Source organism: Cryptosporidium sp. chipmunk genotype I (genome assembly GCF_004936735.1).
Source record: "Cryptosporidium sp. chipmunk genotype I strain 37763 chromosome Unknown contig_8, whole genome shotgun sequence".
Taxonomy (NCBI): Eukaryota; Apicomplexa; class Conoidasida; order Eucoccidiorida; family Cryptosporidiidae; genus Cryptosporidium; species Cryptosporidium sp. chipmunk genotype I.
In genome coordinates this window covers 82,872-101,686 of record NW_027125623.1, presented here as the reverse complement: position 1 = coordinate 101,686, position 18,815 = coordinate 82,872, and the positions used below count along the sequence as shown (strand labels likewise).

The following is an 18,815-nucleotide window of genomic DNA, read 5'->3' as shown; positions in this document are numbered from 1 at the left end:
TGGACTGTAATTGTAAAGGATTGAACTTTTTCATGTCTTCAAGAGGAAGTCGGGACTGAATTTCTTAAATTAATCATTTGGTTTTATAGGAAATGAAATAAAGTATTTCATCGCTTTAACATTTATAAGTACCGGATAACGGCAACTGATTAGACTAGTTTATATATATATATATGTATGGTGCGTATTAGCACATAAACATACTATTCATTAGTGTAATTCGAATGTATGTATTAATGTGTGAATACAAAGGATAATATATAATATACGAAAGACTAATCAGTGTTGTTACATGTTACGTTAAATTATTAATCATAGGATAATTCAAGTTGTGTTTTAGTTAAGAGTACCGACAAGTACTATATTAGAGGAAAAAGAGAAATTATTAAATAAATAGATATTTGTACAAGTGATATTAACAAGTGGAAGATAACTAAAGTAAGATATCTTCCTAATTATTATTGTGTAATACGATTTATACACATTTACGTTAATAATAAACAATATATAAATCGTAAGTATATATATAATATATTGTTTGTGAAATACTAGAGCAATCTTTTAAACAAAGAAATCTTGTTCTTTTTAAGGAAAAGGGCAATGACAACAAAACCAAATGTAAGAATTTCCGAGTCTGGCCTGGAGATTGTAAAGTTCTCTAAGGGAATACAAGTCCAGGCGAGAAACAATAGAGGTACTCGATATTTAAATTACAAATTACTAATTAGAAAAATACGTTGGGTTTCTGAGCAAGAGGTTCAAGAAAATTGGGCTGAAGCTCAGAGATATGACTTAATATTTAAGGATATATTACTGCGAGATATGAACAGAATGGACGCAATGTATAATCGTGATATCAATTACATTAGGGACTTGATGTGCATCTTGTCTAGAGACATTTGGAACCTATCACTACCTTATCACCAAAATTTTGGTCAAACTCACGTCTTTCACGAAAGTCTTAGTAACAATAATAACTGTAACAATAGTGGTAATTGTAATGGTAATAATGGTAATACACCATTCATGTTTTTTTCATCTCTTTCAAACATTGTAAATCCCGGCATAGAAATATCAATCAATGATAAGCGAGTCATGGAATGGCTATACAACTTATTAGAATGTTGTGGCAAGCTCGCGAAGTTAAGATCTTATATCATTTGGAATAGCATTGCCGTAATTAAAGTACTTAAAAAAAGAAGAGGGAAAGTTTCAATTAAAAGACATATAAAGAATCCACTGGATGCTTATTCTTTGTTAAACTCTCATGAATTTTATAAAGGCATTACTCTTGAACACCTTAACAGGAATTTAAGAAATCTAATGCTTAAGGTGTTTAGAAAAGATATGTTTTCTGATTTTTGTCAGAAATGCAAGAAAAGAACTAGTGAACCAATCAAAAGTATATGTAATCATATATTATGTTGGAAATGTATTATTAATGTGGATGAAATACTTTACTTGAATTCAAATATATCAAAAAATGATTTTAATTTTAACTCTAATAGTATAAATATTAATCATAATGGAAACAATAGTATATGTAGTAATATTGCGCCACATTCTTCATGTAATTCAGTGATTTCTAAACAGTATGATTGTGAGACAGATGGATTATTAAATATTTCAGATCAAACAACCGTATCAACTTCCGTGACTTGTTGTTCTTCGTATTCTTACAAAAGGATAAAGAATCGTCCATTTAAGAATTGTCCAGTTTGCCACGCAAGATGGAGTAGGAATCCAGAATCCTTGCAAGCTGAGAATAAGTTTGTTAAATTATGTGTTCAACATTATTTGATCACAAAATCTTTAACAGGGATTTCAGATATTGACACTGTAATTCAGTCGTCAGTGAGTAATGTTGGCTTTATTTCTTCTGATGATGAGACTGAGGATGAATTCAATATTGAGGACGAATCAGAAATTTTGGATTTTAACTTGAATTCCACTTCCGAACAAAACATTAACAACAACGATAATAACCATAATCATAATCATAAAAATGATAATAGTAATAATGGCTTCTTTAAACCAAAACAACAACAACAAAAACCATCAGGGTGCCAACTTGATAGTAATTTTGGTAGCAATACACGTAATAATTTCTACCATAATAATAATAATAATAACAACAATAATAGTGGAGATGGTGTTTTGGATATTAATGACAATGGTAGCTTTTTAGATTCTACAAATAATTTTAATATTGGTACTTTAGATACCGATATTAATATGGGATTAATTAATAACGTTAACAATAATATCTTTGGTATGTTATCATATCGTCCACATTCTTCAACAATTTCCACAATAACGTCGTCTAACCAGAGTTTAGATGATGGTTTAAGTTATTCCGGAGGGAATTTGTCGGTATCAACTTCAAATTCCAATATGAATTCCAACCCATCATTTTCGTCGTTTTCAGCATCCAACAACTCAACAATGGAGATGGGTGTCTTTGAGGGTGGTGGTAATGGTGGTGGCGGTAGTGGTGGTAATAGTAGTAATAGTAGTAGTAGCAGTAGTAGCAGTAGTAATGGTATGCCAAGTCCACCTCCACTTCCAGCAAACTGTAACAATAGCTGTTCAAAATATTTGAATTCCGGAAACGGAGTTCAGAGAACAACATATAACTTAGTACAAGGACAAGGAGCAGAATTTAGTCGTTTTGGACTTGGCTTTGGACTTGGACTTGGTTTTAGTGGGACTGAGGAGGAGGAGGAGGAAGAGGAGGAAGAAGAAGAGGGAGCTATTAATGCAAGTTCTAGAGTAATTATGGCTTCTCCATCAAGTATAGATAATTTTTCGAATTTGGGATTAAGATCAACCAAGACATTAGAAAAGAATAGTTTGGGAGTATTTTCACAACAGACTCAACATTATTTTGCACAGAATCGTCTTTTGGAAGGAGACATTCAAGCAAGAAAAAATGAATTTGAGACAGGAGGATCAGGAGGAGCTCTTCCAAGTATAAGACTAAACAGTAACAATAATAGTAATTTAAAGAACTTAATGAGTTATAAAGGAGGTAACTTTTCTAGTTTTGGTCCAAATTGTGTCAATAACAATGGAAGAGGATTGGCAGGAGGAGGAATAGGACCAACAATGACAACAGGTATTGGAAGAATTAAGAACCAACAACTCTTATCTAAGAAGTCTCAGCAAAACAGTAATCACTTGAACGACTTTTCACAGAATTACGGTTATTTTAATGTTAATGGTAACAGTAATAGTGGATACCATGGATGGTATCATAGCAGTAATCATAACCATTATGTTCAAGGCCTGAATAGTAATCGCAATGTAAATAACAATCACCATTTTCACTTGGCTCAACAACAATACTCTAACCAAAATATTATTCCTCACAAGGGTTTGATGTCTGCTCAAAGTTGTACCGGTAATAACATTTCATCATTTCAAACAGCTTGGGGCTCAAATGTGAATAATCGCCGTATTAGCAGCAGTAGCAACAATAGCAACAATAGCAACAACAACAATTACAGCAATCACAGTAACAAATACAACAACTATAACAGTAATTGTAATAATGGTAACCAAAACTTACCATCTCTATATGCTGATAGTCTTGGTATTAGCAATTTTGAGAGTAAAGTTTCAAACTATGCTTACTCTGGGTTCCATTATAGCAGTCAGCTTAATGGTAAATGTAGTAATAAGAACAGTTTTAATAATAATCCACCATCATCATCAAAAAGCAAAAGTATGAATTCTCAAAACAATGGTGGAATTCATACATTTCCGTCAAACTTGCATGATAATATCGCCTGGTCTAATGGTGGTAATTATTTTCGTAAGTCGATGATGACAAATAGTGACAGTAACAATAACATTAACAACTATAATGATATGAATAGTTTGAGCAATTTTAGTTTCATGAAAACTGGTAGTAATATCAATAAAGAATTTGGTTTTGGCAAACAGAGTTACTGTAGTCGGGGTTTATCATCATTAGGAAACAACTCGATCCAAGAATATCAGAATAGGAAAAAACAAAACCAAGTTGATAATTTAAATAATAGTTACCGATACTGTCAGATTTTTGGATATTCAAATGATGATAAAGAGGGGGGTGACGAGGAGAAGGTAGAGGAGGAGAAGGTAGAGGAGGAGAAAAAGAATAGGGAGAAAGATTTTGAAAGTCAATATATTTGCAATACTAGTCATAACAATAATACTAGGCTAGATAATAAGCCAAGGGGAGGATATAAGTATCAAAATATATCGACAAGTGTTATAGATAAAACTATTGGAAATATTTATGAGAAGAATTATGACGAAGCTATTAGTAATAGTCTGGAGTTTGATATGAATTTTAGTTTTGGTCTTGAATTTGGGCTTGAAAGTGATATTCATTGTGGAAAGATGCGGATTAATAACAAAAATTCATCTTCATTATCTTCTTCATCATGTTCACCTTTATTAGATTCAAAATTATTACCAGGCCAAAATGAAATAAATAAATATATGGAAATTAAGATTTCAGAGGATGATGATAATAATAGAAATAAAAGGGATTTGAAAAAGAGTAATGATGTCAATAAGTTACCATCAATAGTTGGTTTGGATTTATTAGAAAGTACAAATAATGGTGTTTCAAGTAATAATGATTTACAGGAAATGACATCTAGCAATTGGAATCCTTTTATGAGTGATCATTTAATTGTAAATGGTGAATTATCATTACAAGAATACTTTTCTAATAATAAAAATAATAATTATAATCAAAATCAAAATAATTATTCACTTCAGTATAAGAATCTTAGTGAAGAAATTGTTTCTTCTGATTCAAAATTACTTGATCTGTTTAGAGGTCTTGGTGTTTAATAATAAATAATTATAATTATCAATCAATGACTTCAAATTGAGTTGGAGAATTAAGAGGCAAAATTTCTAAATATACTAAACAAGATTTTTTATTTCACTGTTTGTTGAAATAAAATGTTATGGCAATATATTTATTTTCATATCAATAATTTTCTTTTTTTCTTTCCAGATGAATTTAATGAATTTGCATGCACAATTGGCCTTTAAATTATTAATTATGAGAAAGGAGTTGGGTGGGTGCCAGTATTATTTATGCAAAAAAATTTACAATTACGTGGCAATTTTTTTTTTGGTGTGAATAAAAGGAGAAAGAAAATATAAAGAAATAAGTTTTTTTGGTTAGATTTACTAATGGAAAATAGAATAGGACGTTAATAGATATGATTTGAGGAGTTTGAACCGATTAGTGTGAGAGATTATTGTTTTTTTTTTCGAGTGTGGATTGGTTTGGATTCAACTGTATAGGTTTTGTTTGGATTGGATTATTTTTCTTTAAAAAATATACTACTAAGTTCCAACTCTTTTACTGTGGCTATGACTATGGCTGTAATTGCGACCGTAACTGTGAAATTAAGTATTATATTACATTGAAAATACTCTCCACCCTCTATATGACGCTAAATATTTGTATATTTTAAAAGGAAATAAAGCGACTGTAATGCATATTATTCGTGTGGATTGTTTGAGAGTGGAATAAAGACTTTTTAAATATAGACCAGAAAAATAAGACATTTTTTATTACACTTATTTAAATCTGCATAACATGTAATTTAGTCATTATTATGGCATCTTTATTATTATCTTTTTCTTTCTTGGTCATAATTAACCTCAAACTAATTCTTGTTCCGCAAACATACATAAATTAGCATAAATCAAACAACAATCGTTCGCTTACTCGGTTTATTTGTTTATATTCATACGTAAACACATAAATATGTGTTCTTACATTCCATTTGGTTGAATTACAACTACTATACTACTACTTTTAATATTTCTTAACTAATCCCAATTTCTATTATAATTATTTACTTGTGAAAGCTAATATCCCCGTCTTTTAGAAGATTACAAGAGAAAAGCAAGGAGAATTAAATTAAAAAAGAAGAACAATTTTAGAGTCTTTAATAGTGTTAATTTTTTTTAAAAAAAATATTTTTTTGGGTCAAACTTATTTTATGATAAATGGAAATTAAACAACTCACAGAAAGTTGGTTATTTACACTTATATTGCATTACTTCAATTCCATTTTATATCATTCTATCGTGTTATATCGTAACGTATTGTGTAAGTTCAAAGTAAACATTATTATTTATCAATTTTTCATGCATTGGAAGATGCACACAAAAGGCGGGTAACACCATTTCAATAAATGGCATTGCATAATCGAAGATTGTACTTTAATCGTTCTAATTAACAAATTTGAGAAAATTTGTTATAAAAAAAGAAAAAAAAAGTAAAATTCTGTATTCTATTTTTTAAAAGAAAATAGAGAATAGAAGAGAAAAAGTAATGTAGATAGTTTGAATTATTACCGTTTGCTAATTTATAGTATTTGTGTTCGTATTAGTATTAGTTTGAGAATTTTCTTGACTATTTTGACTTGCTGTTTCCTTTGTTCCAAGATTTCCCCCTGTTAGTGGTCTCTTCTTTTGAGCGGGAATGAAAGAGAAACTACTCGACTCATCTTGAATTCTTTGGTGTTTTGACGAATCTAAAGTATTGGTACAAGGAATAGAATAATTTCCCGAAGCATAAGATTGTATTTCCATTGAACCTGGAGTCGAACTTGGAATTGAACTTGAACTTTGGGATTGAGTCAAATGGGAAATTGTAGGTGGGGGAGGCGGTGGAGGAGGTACATGAAGAGGCTGCAAGGTCACAGCAGAAGTCGTTATTGCTGTTACAGCTCCTGAGCCTGATACTCCCACGAAGTCTGCAGTACTCGGTAATTTATTACTTGTAGCAGCAGCAGGGTTGTTGTTGCTGCTGTTATTAGTAGTAGCAATAGAAGATGTAGATGTAGCAATAGTATTATTGGAAGTGGCCAGAGGACCAAATGTAGCATTATCGCCAGTAAAACCACCAGAAGTGTTTTCAGTGCCAACATTTTCAGAAGGATTTAAGGAGCCCATCGAGGATGCAGCAACCAAAGATGAAGATGAGGAACTTTTTTGTGTCTGTGAGTCCCCTGTTCCTCCTGCTCCTGCTCCTGCTCCTGCTCCTTCCGCCTCGATTCTCAATATGGAGAGCTTTGCCAGCTTCAAAACTGTCCCAACCAGGTTCTCTGTTGCCTGTGAAATACTCTTAGTCTCCTGAATAGTAGGCTTGTAACTTAGGGAGCTGCTTCCACTGTTAGTACTACCGCCATTATTATTACTATTACTGCTATCCTGTGAATTACTTGAACTGGAATTCAAACCTATACCCACATGGATCTGTGGTTGAGTCTGAGTCTGGGCCTGGGTCTGAACCTGAGCCTGAGCCTGAGCTTGAGCCTGAGCCTGAGCCTGAGCCTGGGAACTGAGTTTTTTTAAATCATTCTCCAAACGTGTACACTTATTCCTCTCCTCCTTTAGCTTCTGATTAGTGCTCATGTAAACCTTCCTCAGCTGTTCCATCTGTTGTTTGGTCAACTGAAGCTCTTCACTGCTCACATGTTCCTGCTGTTTTTCAGTCTGTAACTTCTCTATCTCCTGGGCCTTAGTTTCCAAGGAATCCCGTAACTCCTCGTTCTGAGCCTTAATCCTAATAATCTCCTCCTTCATCTGAGAAATTTCACTTGGGTTCATATTCTCATAATTCAACAATACTCGGTTGTACTGCTCCTCCCATGACTTACTCAAAGCTGACTTCTCTTCACAAAGTGACTTTAAACTTTCCACTTGAGCCCCGAGCTTTGAAATCTCACATCTCAAAGGATCAATTTGTCTAGATTCCTGCTCCAATTGCTTCTCCAAACTGCTATGTCTCTCTGTTGCTTGTATTAATTCTCGTCTCAATCTATCATTTGACTCCCTCAAAGTTACCAGCTCTCCAAGACGAATCAAAGTACTCTCATTCGCCTCAGCTTTTGATGCAAATTCGGACACTCTCTCCAGCTCTTCACTTAACCTCTTCTGCAAAACTTCGTTCTCCTCACGTAATGACTTCCTCTCAAACGTCAGGCGCTGAATCTCTATCTTTGACTCATCCAGCTTTGCATCCAACTCCTCCACAGAACTTGTCAGTGTCTGTACTTTTCTCATCAACAGCAACGAAGCTGTTGCAGATGACGAGCCACCTGAACTGCCTGAACCCCCTCCACCTGATGACAGTGCTCCATTCAATGATTGTACTGACAGTCTTCTCCTCTCATCAGATACTTTATCGTTACCTTCATCGGTATCTACTCCATCTATCAATGAAGCTGAAACCATTGCCATATCCAACATACTCTCAAAGTTACTTGAAAGCTGATGCTCAGTCTTAAGCTTATTCATCATTTCCCTCAAGTTCTGGTAATCCGTCTTTGCTGTCTCATACTTTTTAATATAAGATTCCAGCTGACGTCTCAAATGGAGTATGTCATTTTGCATCTCCATAACTAAATTCGTGTTCTCATCATCTGACTTTTTTGACTTCTCATGTAGAGTTCCCAACTCCTCCTTAAGCTCTATACATTGCTTATTTACATTTTGGAGCCTCTCTATATCTAGACTGTGCATTCTTACTATATTCTGGTACTGTCCTCTTAAATCTTGCTCCATCTGTCTTAACTCATCCGTCTCCTTCTTAAGAATCATATTCTCCTCTGTAACTTTAGATAAGCTTTCTCTCAAAGCTGCCTCCCTCTTTGCAATCTCTTCATCTATAGAAGAAATCCTCAGAGTCATTGCCGATATACTCTCGTTTAATCTGGTAAGCTCTTTTTGGCTCTCCTCTTCCATTTGCTTTGCCTCCTCTCTTCTAGACTCCAACTCGCCCTTGAGATTCTCCTCAACTACTTTCAACTCGTCTAAATCTCGAGTCTTTGTCTCTAACTGCTTCTCCACTGATTGTACCAACTCCTTCCAGTAATTTTGTAACTTCTTGCTCTCTTCCAATTGTAGACGTAATTTAGATACCTCATCATTGATATTTGAATGGTCTCCAAATCCTTTTCCTGAATCCTCCAAGCTAATTTTATGATCACTAGATAAATTGATACTGTTTCTTGTTGAAGTCCTTCTTTCTTGACCTTCTGGAGAAGATATTGCTTCTCCAAACACTCCCATAGAGCCTAATATACTCTTTCTACTCTTCTTATCCTCAACTTGGCCATCCTTCTCAGCCTGAGCCAAACGCTTCTCAAGATTCTCTTTCTCAGACTGCAAATCCTTAAGCTTAGATTCTATGCTCTGATACTTTTCATGCTCTGCTCTTAATTGCTGTCTCAATCTCTGAGATTCTTCAAACTCCCTCTGTAAAATGGTATCCTGACTCTTTCTCATGCTATTAATTTCCACACATTTACCTTCCAGCTCCCCTTGTAACTGGCTGATTACGTCCCTCTGCAATGCATTGTCCTGACTCCTCTGTTTGATCCCTTGCTCAATATCAGACCTCAAATCTGAAATACAAGCATTCAAGCTGGAAATACTCTGTCTCTGATGCTCATTCTCTCTCTTCAAATCCAAAATCTCAGACTCCTTTGCACTAATCTTATCCTTAAGCTCTTGTACTTGGAAATCCTTACCGTCCTGCTGTCTCCTTAAGTCATTGATTTGCATATAAAGTCCATCTCTCTCCTCAAATAACTCATCCAGACGCTTCCTATTCCTTTCCCCCATACTTTCCATATACTCACATTGAGCCTTGTAACGAGACAACTCAGATTTACAGTGAGTAGAAGATTCTATCTCACTTGTAAGCTTCTCACTTAACGTCTTACACATCTCTGTCACTTCTCCCAACTGTTTGACAAATATATTTGGAGTCAACATTGCATCTCCTACAACCCCCCCCTTTTCAAACTGAGACTCGACCGTCTGATCATCATCTCCTCTCTTTCTCCCATTTCCATCCTCCTTACCAATACTTTCCTTTATGGAGTCCTTTTCACGCTTTAAAGTGGCATTTTCCTGCTCCAACTTTGCAATTAATGCCTGGTATTGCGAAACTAGGTCATCCCTCTCGCTGTGAATCTTCTCAAACTGTTCTTTATAAGATGCAATATCCGAAGTTAACTTCCTTATCTGAATCTGACTATCCAACTCTATCCCCTCTATCAGCCTCGAAACCTGAATCTTCAATTGGGTATTCTGCTCAATTACATCCGAATACATCTTATCTAGAATACTTTTATTCAATTTGATATTTTCATCATCAATTTTCTCTGTTTGTTGTGAAGTATCCGGTACCTTATATTTAAGATCCCGTCTCATTTGTAAAAGAGAGTAAAATTCACTATTTTCATTTCCGGAATCAATTTCATCAGCATTAACGCCACAATTAAGGTTGTTAATTATTCTATTAAAGTTTTGAGTAATCATTTTACACTGCTCCTCATAAATTTCCCTTTTCTTAGTTTCATGTTGCCATAAAGTTTTTAATTCGGATACCTCATGAATTAGCGTCCGTCTCTCTTGAGTTAGAGACTGGATCTGTTGTATAGCAAAGTTATTTTCAGCTTGTAATGACTCGTACTTTTCTCTTGTTAATTCAAAATCAGGAACAGTTACCTTTAAATGGTACTGACACTCCTTCAAATCTGCTTTTAAAGTGTGATTTTGATGTCTCAGCTCATCTATACTCTGCTGATAATCCTCCAATTGGGTGAGTAGGTCAATCAGAATTCTCCGTCCCGCAGAAGTACTGCCTGCTATCCCATCTTCTTGAATAACAGGAGTACTATCAAGGGCTGAGTGGGCCTCGCCTAGTATATATGTTTCGCCAAAAATCCCTATAAGAATTTCCAAAGCCTGCTTATCAGTAAGCTGCTTACCTCCCAGTTTGGTTGTTATTCCATTAGTTGTCTGAGTTTGCTCCCTTAAGCCTCCTTCAACCGAACCTCTTAAAAGCTCCTCATCCTGGCTACGGCCTTGCTCAGTCATACCAAATCGCAGTTTCTCCATCTCTGACTCCAAATTCTGAGCAGTACTTATACTCATATCCAACAAACTCTGGATCTGCTGTACCTGCTCTTCCTTAAGTCGAATTGCCTCCTCTTTTATCTTAATCTTACCCTCATAATGACCCTTTGCAAAGTCTAACTCAGACTTCACTCTTCTAAGTTCATCACAAGTCTTGGAGTACTCCATCTCTAACTCATCTCTACTTTTTTGTATCAAAGCAATCTTATGTTCAAAATCTCGGCATGAAACCTCCAAACTACTAATCTTCTTTGTTGATTCCAATATAATGTTATTCTTGGAAGCATGAAGCTCTTTCATCCTGGCCTCCATAATAACAGCCTCCTCCTGATATTTCTTCAAAGATTCTTGCAAAGAATTCTTCTCTTGCTCCAAAATCTTACTTTCATGCTGACTTCGAGACGATATAATCTCTGAATCATACACTCTTTGCTGAAACTCTAATAACTCCTGCTTACTCTTTACCAATGATTCCTGCAAACCATTCAAATTCTCATGTAACCTCTCATTTTCATTCCTCTCTTGAACCAATTGCTCTGTTAACATTGATACCTGATTTCTCCTCTCATCCTTTTCCTCATATTGTATATCATACGCACAACATTTCTGTTCCAATTCCTTTATTCTAAGCCTCAGCTTCTCATTTTCTTCCATTAAGTTTGAATACTCTAAACTAATTATTCCATCATCCTTGTTCTCCACCAACAACTCCTTAGCTGAAGAAACTCTCCCCTTTTCCAGTGTTTCTAATTCACCTTCTTGGTCCATAATCCATCAACCAGTATTCCCTTTATGCTACTCCAAACCTATTTTAACCCCGAATTATTCCTCTATTTTATTTTTTTTTTACTTTCCTTTTTTTTTCCTTCCTCTTCCTTTTTCGCTTTCCACAAAGTAATCTTTTATTTTGGCGGGATTTTTTGTGATCTTATTCGATACCCTTGAATATTAATAGTCCAGAAATAAAGGTAAAAAAAACGATTAAAAAAAAAGAAATAAATTATAAAAAGGATGAGATATATTTTACTTGCTTAAAAATTTAGAGTATTAATTCATTCAAAATCCAATACATATTTTATAATTCTTGTTTGAAAATACTTTATTTCGTCCGTATATTCTCCTTTCCAGCTTTATCTAATTTCTTTATCAATTTTTAATTAACTTTAATCTAGTAAAGAAAGAAACTTTAATAAAAATTAACCCAAAAAAAAATAATTAAACATAGCTATATACAAGAATATCCAAGCATCTATTACAAATCCAAACTAAGACTATTCTACTTTATTAACTTATTTTTTGAATCCTTTATTGATTCTTTTTCTGTAAAGTTACAGATCCAAAACCAACTTCACTACTATAGAGCTCCTGAGAATAAATCTTTTGGTCAACTACATTATTCATACAACCAATATTTTCCCCATCTCTGCTATTATTCTCTTGATCATATCGGATATAAAAGGCTATACAATGTATAAATATGAATAAACCCCAAATATATGGGCCTATTTCCAAATATGGAATATAATAAGGAACCATTCTAGTCTCCAAATGCAAACATCTTAACACTAAAGAAATTATCATCAAAAGAGAACCCACAATCGGAGATATTCTCGAGGCAATTGAAGCATACACACTTTTTCCCCTACGTATTACACATTCAGACAATAATATACTCTGAACCAACAATTCCAAATGAATACATATTTTTAAAAGACTCTTTTCTACCTCCCCACTCACCAAGCTTTGACTTAATATCATTTTCACTCCCTCAATCAATGGCTCATGACTTATTACATATATTCCCAATACATATAAAGAAAATGTCAAAGTACATGCAATTATGGCGCCAAAAACATGCACAAGATTACGTGTATTTTGTGAGTCATATATTATTGACTTACAGAGAGAGTAAGTTCCAATAGAGCGTGACAAAGAGGCAGAGATTGGAATGACTTGAAAAAAAATATTTGAGTTTTTGGAATATTGAGTAGATATTTCACTCAAACTTTCCCCCATACAAAAGTAAAAGAGTCCCTGAACTATATGTCTTCTCATACCCTGCATCATGCTGAATTGTTTATCTAGATCTGGAAAAAGTTCTAAAGCTATTGTAAGAGGCTTTTTTTTTTGATATTTGGTATGAAAAAGCCTCAAAGTTTCACACATATTTTCTATTTGAGTCTTCAAATTTGAAATCATATAAGGTATTATTAAAATCATTCCTCCTATTGGCCCTGCTCTGAATAGTATTAGCATCCATGAATATGGAGTATCCAACCAACCTTTTTCAACTTTATTCTTTATTGCTAAAATATATAGTACTGAACCCATCAATATGTATAATCCTAATCTCTTTTCGTATAATGTTGAGTTTGAAGTTTTACCAATAACTCCTGTATTTTTGTTTTTTTCACTCATTTTTTTTCTCTATCTCTATTTCCTTCTTCAATATTAACTCAGACCCTATTAATTATAGATGCAAATACTCTTTCCACTTTAATATTTTCGTTATGTATAAATACATATATTAATATTCTCCTCTATCTCTTCTATTTCTCCTTTCTTATACCCACCCCCCACAACGATTTCTCGAGCATCTTCATTTTTTTAAAAAAACTGTATCCAACCTGCATTTACCCGTCAAATTATTTTTTTTACCCCTATAATTATCTGATTTGTGGACCGAATTGCCCGCCAAAACATGCAATTTTTTCTGGCTATTTTATTTAAATTAACTAATAAAAAGATTAAAATAATGAATTAATTTATGGTTATTTGACGTCATATTAGTATTTAATAGGAGTAATCCGAAAACACAATATCATAATAGTTGTTAAAGCATTGAAATATTTCAAAGTAAATTTTATTAAAAGGTAATTATATTGAAAACAACTAATTTAAAAGCATCTATTTATTCAAAGATCGGGAATACAATAAAAATTTTGGTGGAAACCGTAATGAAATTCGAATAGGGAAAACCTGAAAAAAAAGTTTAGAAAGGATTAATTAAAATGTTCAAGTATGAAAAGACTCTTTTAACCATTACTATCAAAATAATATTTTATTTATATTTTTTCTCAAACCTTAATATAATAAAATCTAATGGTGAAAAAATGGCTCACTTTGAGCTAAACTCAATAGAAACAATTTCAAGAAGCCTGAAGAATACCGTTTTTGTCGATAATCATGAAAAAGTTAACTTTCCATTATCAAATAGTGGATTTTCACCAGGTCCCAAAATTTATTTAATGAAAGAATTACTTCAGGATCGCAAAGAAGTTAAGAAATTATATAAAACTCTGAGAAAAATGCTCATAAAGTTCTACATTGAGGAGTTTGGGATCATTCTTACGTATCATATGTCCCAAATTGAAGAAATTAAGTTAATGGGAATTGATACGAATGGCCACTTTAGACTGGTAAACCATAAACAAAAGCCAATTAAAAAGAAACTACCAAAATTAAGTAAGAAAATGATTAAGAAAAGCCAATTTTCAAAATCGAATACATTGGAAGAAGTTGGATTAATGAGCAAAGAACTTTACTCACAAAATAAACAAGCTGAACATTCCACTTTTAGTGAGAACGAGAAATCTCAAATTGAATTCCTCAAGGCCAGACCTATTTCATTTCTCAAAATGAAGAACTCAAACCCCAAATTTAGTGCTTTCAAAAATGGGAGAAAGATTAAGAATTTGCATATCATTAGCTCCAAAGTGAATAAACAAGTTGCTGTTTGTAAATGTAAATCGGATCATAAATTGCACTTAAAACTTATTATGATTGCTCAGTCTCTTTTATTTGTCATCAATAACTCAATTGATACAAACAACACTCCTTGGTATTCAATGCCAGACTTTATTGCACTACTTCTAGAGGATATTTTGAGAATTACTAGTATAATGAGATTTATAGGCCCAACTTTTACCCATTTCAAAAACATTAAAGAATATTATAAATATTCCAAAAAGCATATTAATCGTAGCCAAAAAAAACATTTCTTGAAATTCTTCAGTGATAGAAGGAATAGCTACCAAACAAAGTTCTTACTTCAAATACTTGGAATCACGGTCAGCTTCTTTGGAAATATATTTAATTCTTTTATCGAAGATTTTAGAAATAGTCACTATTTTGTGGATTTAGCAACCCAGATTGAAATCTCAAATCCAAATGATCTGAAAAATAAAAATCCCATACTTCAAAAATTCTCAAAACAAGATTTTATTTTAATCAGTGAATATATTGAAAGACTTCCGAATAAAAATAACTGCATTATTTACCCAATGGTTGAAAATACTTCAATTAGTACGCCAGACCAAAAGTCCATATTTTCATTGTGTTAAAAAGGCATTTTCCAACTTATTAATAATATTATTATATAAATACAAAATAGAAAATTCTACTTAATTTCCCTCTTTCTTTTTCTATTGCTAATTATGAATTTATTTTCTGAAGAATTGCCATTATTTGGCACATATTGATCCTCATCTTTATCAATTTCAATGTCATAATTTAAAATTACGTCATTCTCACTTTCTTTAAATTTAACTTCTTTTTTATTTTCTGTTTTTAAATAGTCTTTAATGTAATTAAAACCACTTAATAACATATTAATCAAGTTTAATATTTCATTCTTGACAATAATTGGTGTTTTTCTGATTATTTTCAAAAATAGTTTCAAAAAATAATTTCCTTTAATCTCAGAAACAAATTTAATACTATGATCAACCTGCTCACCATATACTCTTAATTTGTACAAACAAAAGTGTTTGATTCCATAACTTGAATGAATTGTAAATCTAATTATGTTACATAAATGATTTGTTGAATTAACTTGAAAAATTTCAAGACCTTGACTATTCTGAGGATAATGATACATGAAATGGCCATAATCATATTCCTCAAATGAACTTCCTTGTATACATTTGACAGAAAATCTTCTTGGGACAGTTTCCCCATTGTCATATTCTAAAGGAAATAATATATGATCTATTCCTACTGAAGTTACATTAATTAAAGCAGATAATTGTATATCTATGTTAGTACCAACTTCAGCAAACAGACAACTTCCAATAGTTTTTTCTTGGTTTGATTTAATAAGTTGATTTGGCTCAAAACATTCGGAATTATAAATTGGAATTCTCAATGATGTGTCAAAGGTATTCCCATTCAAAAACCTAAAAAGCTGATTTTGAAAATATCTCAAAATCTTAATAATTATTGACCTACTATTATTATTATTTTTGTTTTTCTCACAGTATTTATTATTTGTTGGATTTATTACTTTTCCTCCCATACTGGATTGTGCCCAATCAACTTGATTATAACCTTGCATTTCTAATTTAGTCCCAATTACCTTTTTAAGATAAACATCAATTTCTGAGCCTTGGCCTTGAAAAGGTGCTATTTGGGGATTTCTGATTGTATTTTCTGAACCAAAAGTTAATAATTCTTCATTTCTTTTATTCATTGACCAAATCATACTTTTTAACACATCTTGTGCCTCATCAATTAATTTAACTTCTTCGGAAATATTGTCCAAATCATTTCTTAATTTTAAATACAATTTTTCATATTCTGTTAGGTTTCCAATAATGAATTTCATTTGGTTATCCATCTCTGGATGGTTGTTTTTATGCATATTTCGATTTTTTCCTTGTGTTATAATATCATTAAGTGAACGATTAAAATTTTTAAATAAAGTCGAACTTTCGTTTTTGATAGATTTGATTTCTTTTACAAGTTTAGTATTCAATTTACTGATTTCATTTTCAAATATAAATGTCTTGTTATTTAACTCCCGAAAATCACTTTCTAGATTACTTTGATTTATTCTTGAAAACTCATTAATTTCTGCTAAAATTGCAATTTTTTTATTTAGTCCAACAATTTGATTTTCAATATCTTCAAATTTTTCCTGGAATTCAACAAAACTCACTGTCTCATCATAATGGTCGGAAGAAAAGAGACCATTAATTTCTTTTTGTTTAATTAAATTCATAAACTTTACTTTTTTAATTAATTGATCGAATAATTGAGTACCTATTATCTTACTTTCTCCGTATCGTCCCAAATGATTAATTGAATTCCAAGTGATTAAAAAAAAAGTTCCTATTATCAACAATAAACTGACTTTTTTGACAAGTTTAAGAGTATAATTCAATATATTCCTTATTTTACGATATACCCATACTCTGAAGCTAGCTCTTCTTCTCGAGGTCAGATCTTTTCTAATTCCCACTGGAGAATTTGCTTTTATTTCAGTCTCAAACTTTAATTTCTCATTACATGGGTAACAGTTGATTTGCATCTTCTTGATATTGGACATTTTCCGATTTCCAAATATAAAACTTCTCCCATGTTCATTCTCACGAATTTCGCCGGTTTTCCAAACCTCAAAGTTTGCCTGCTCATAACCATCTTTTTCCTTCTCTGCCAGGATTCTTTTCTTGTTATTTTTTTCTCCATACATATATATTTGTTTATTTATATATACTGTAGGTTTTATTTTATAGGATTCTTTTTATTTCATTACTCTTAAAAAAACATTCCATTTAATTGACTTAAAGTTTAGCATCAATTATTTAATCAGTTTTAATTCATTCAGAATTTTCCTATTTTATAGGTTTAACCATCTTTGAGCCATTTTTTCCTCGAAAAATATAAAGAGAAAAATTAACAATTTGTTCAACTTGGTATTTATTTCAAACTCACAATCATTTACTCCAAATTAACAAAAAATAACTCATCAATTAATTCCAGATTATATTCTACAGCATACTTTATTGATACTGCATGACTTTTGCAATTGTCATACACAAGTTACATGCAATTTTACCCACAGGCGCCAAACACACGTAATTAATTTTTAACTAATATTGAGAATTAGCAAAGGAATAGAGGGGAGGAGAGTGAAAAATGATTTGTAAATCAAATTCATTAATTCAAAACTACAAAGTTGCAATAAGAAGGATAAAAAAGAAAATGAATCAGCTGCGCTATTTTTACAAATACAATACAGAATTAGATGCGTTAAATTAACGTTTTTATTACATTTACTGATCAAACCCTTAACTAACATTTCCTCTATTATTTATTACTTTCGCTTTATGCATTTTTTTTTGCTATTTCATTTTTCTATATCCAACCTATGTGGACAAAAATGAATTATTAAATATTTATGTAGAAAAATTTTAAAAAATTTCTTGAAATGAAAATTAGAATACCAGATGAATAATTTAGATGTCTGTTTCACAACTCCTTGACTTAATGGATTTTAAAAAAAGTTTTGATAACCGAAATTTACATACAACCTGAGAAATTTCACAAAAGACACAATGCACACGTATCAATTTAATTAAAAAAAAGCTATGCATACACAGGACGATGAATAAATATGGAAAAATAAAAAAAGAAAATGGATTTTCGTCTATTAATTTTTTTAAAATATCAGGATCAACTAATGAAATAATGAAAAAAGACCAAGAATGTTCAACAATATAGAAAAAACGAGACATATATGTATTATTGTTAAAATTGTGAGGACAAAACGTTGATGTATGTAAAATGGGGTACATGGAGACTTGATCCATTTGTAATGACGTAATGTCGTCAATAATGTATGTAGATGTGTTTGCATACAGATTTGATTTTGGTAATGAGGAACAAGGTTTATAAATAGTGTGAGGCTTAATCAAAAGGTGGAAGTAAGCATATAATAAGGAAAAAGACATTTTTATTATTTTGAAAAGGCAAAAAAAGGTAGGTTTTTTTAAATATTAAAATTAGGAATTAAGTGTAAATATCGAATTAAAAGGATTCCACTATTTGGTTATTGAAAAACCAAATATTAATTA

General features: G+C 32.0%; 5 protein-coding genes across 5 annotated transcripts; 2 read left to right on the top strand and 3 right to left on the bottom strand.

Annotated features, from left to right (window-relative positions):
* Positions 1–600: 600 nt before the first annotated feature.
* On the top strand, positions 601–4,851 carry ELE39_003688 (large low complexity with glycine-rich repeats; the record flags this gene model as incomplete). Its single annotated transcript, XM_067346833.1, has 1 exon — positions 601–4,851. The coding sequence occupies one exon, from the start codon at positions 601–603 to the stop codon at positions 4,849–4,851; it is 4,251 nt and encodes a 1,416-aa protein (XP_067199624.1).
* A 1,536-nt stretch (positions 4,852–6,387) lies between these two features.
* On the bottom strand, positions 6,388–11,727 carry ELE39_003687 (uncharacterized protein; the record flags this gene model as incomplete). Its single annotated transcript, XM_067346832.1, has 1 exon — positions 6,388–11,727. The coding sequence occupies one exon, from the start codon at positions 11,725–11,727 to the stop codon at positions 6,388–6,390; it is 5,340 nt and encodes a 1,779-aa protein (XP_067199623.1).
* A 537-nt stretch (positions 11,728–12,264) lies between these two features.
* On the bottom strand, positions 12,265–13,377 carry ELE39_003685 (uncharacterized protein; the record flags this gene model as incomplete). The annotated part of the gene is made up of 1 exon (XM_067346830.1): positions 12,265–13,377. One exon carries the CDS (start codon positions 13,375–13,377, stop codon positions 12,265–12,267), a length of 1,113 nt encoding a protein of 370 aa, XP_067199621.1.
* A 695-nt stretch (positions 13,378–14,072) lies between these two features.
* Positions 14,073–15,302, top strand: ELE39_003684 (uncharacterized protein; the record flags this gene model as incomplete). Its single annotated transcript, XM_067346829.1, has 1 exon — positions 14,073–15,302. One exon carries the CDS (start codon positions 14,073–14,075, stop codon positions 15,300–15,302), a length of 1,230 nt encoding a protein of 409 aa, XP_067199620.1.
* Positions 15,303–15,358: 56 nt separating this feature from the next.
* ELE39_003683 (uncharacterized protein) lies at positions 15,359–17,431 on the bottom strand (the record flags this gene model as incomplete). The annotated part of the gene is made up of 1 exon (XM_067346828.1): positions 15,359–17,431. The coding sequence occupies one exon, from the start codon at positions 17,429–17,431 to the stop codon at positions 15,359–15,361; it is 2,073 nt and encodes a 690-aa protein (XP_067199619.1).
* Between the last annotated feature and the right edge of the window lie 1,384 nt (positions 17,432–18,815).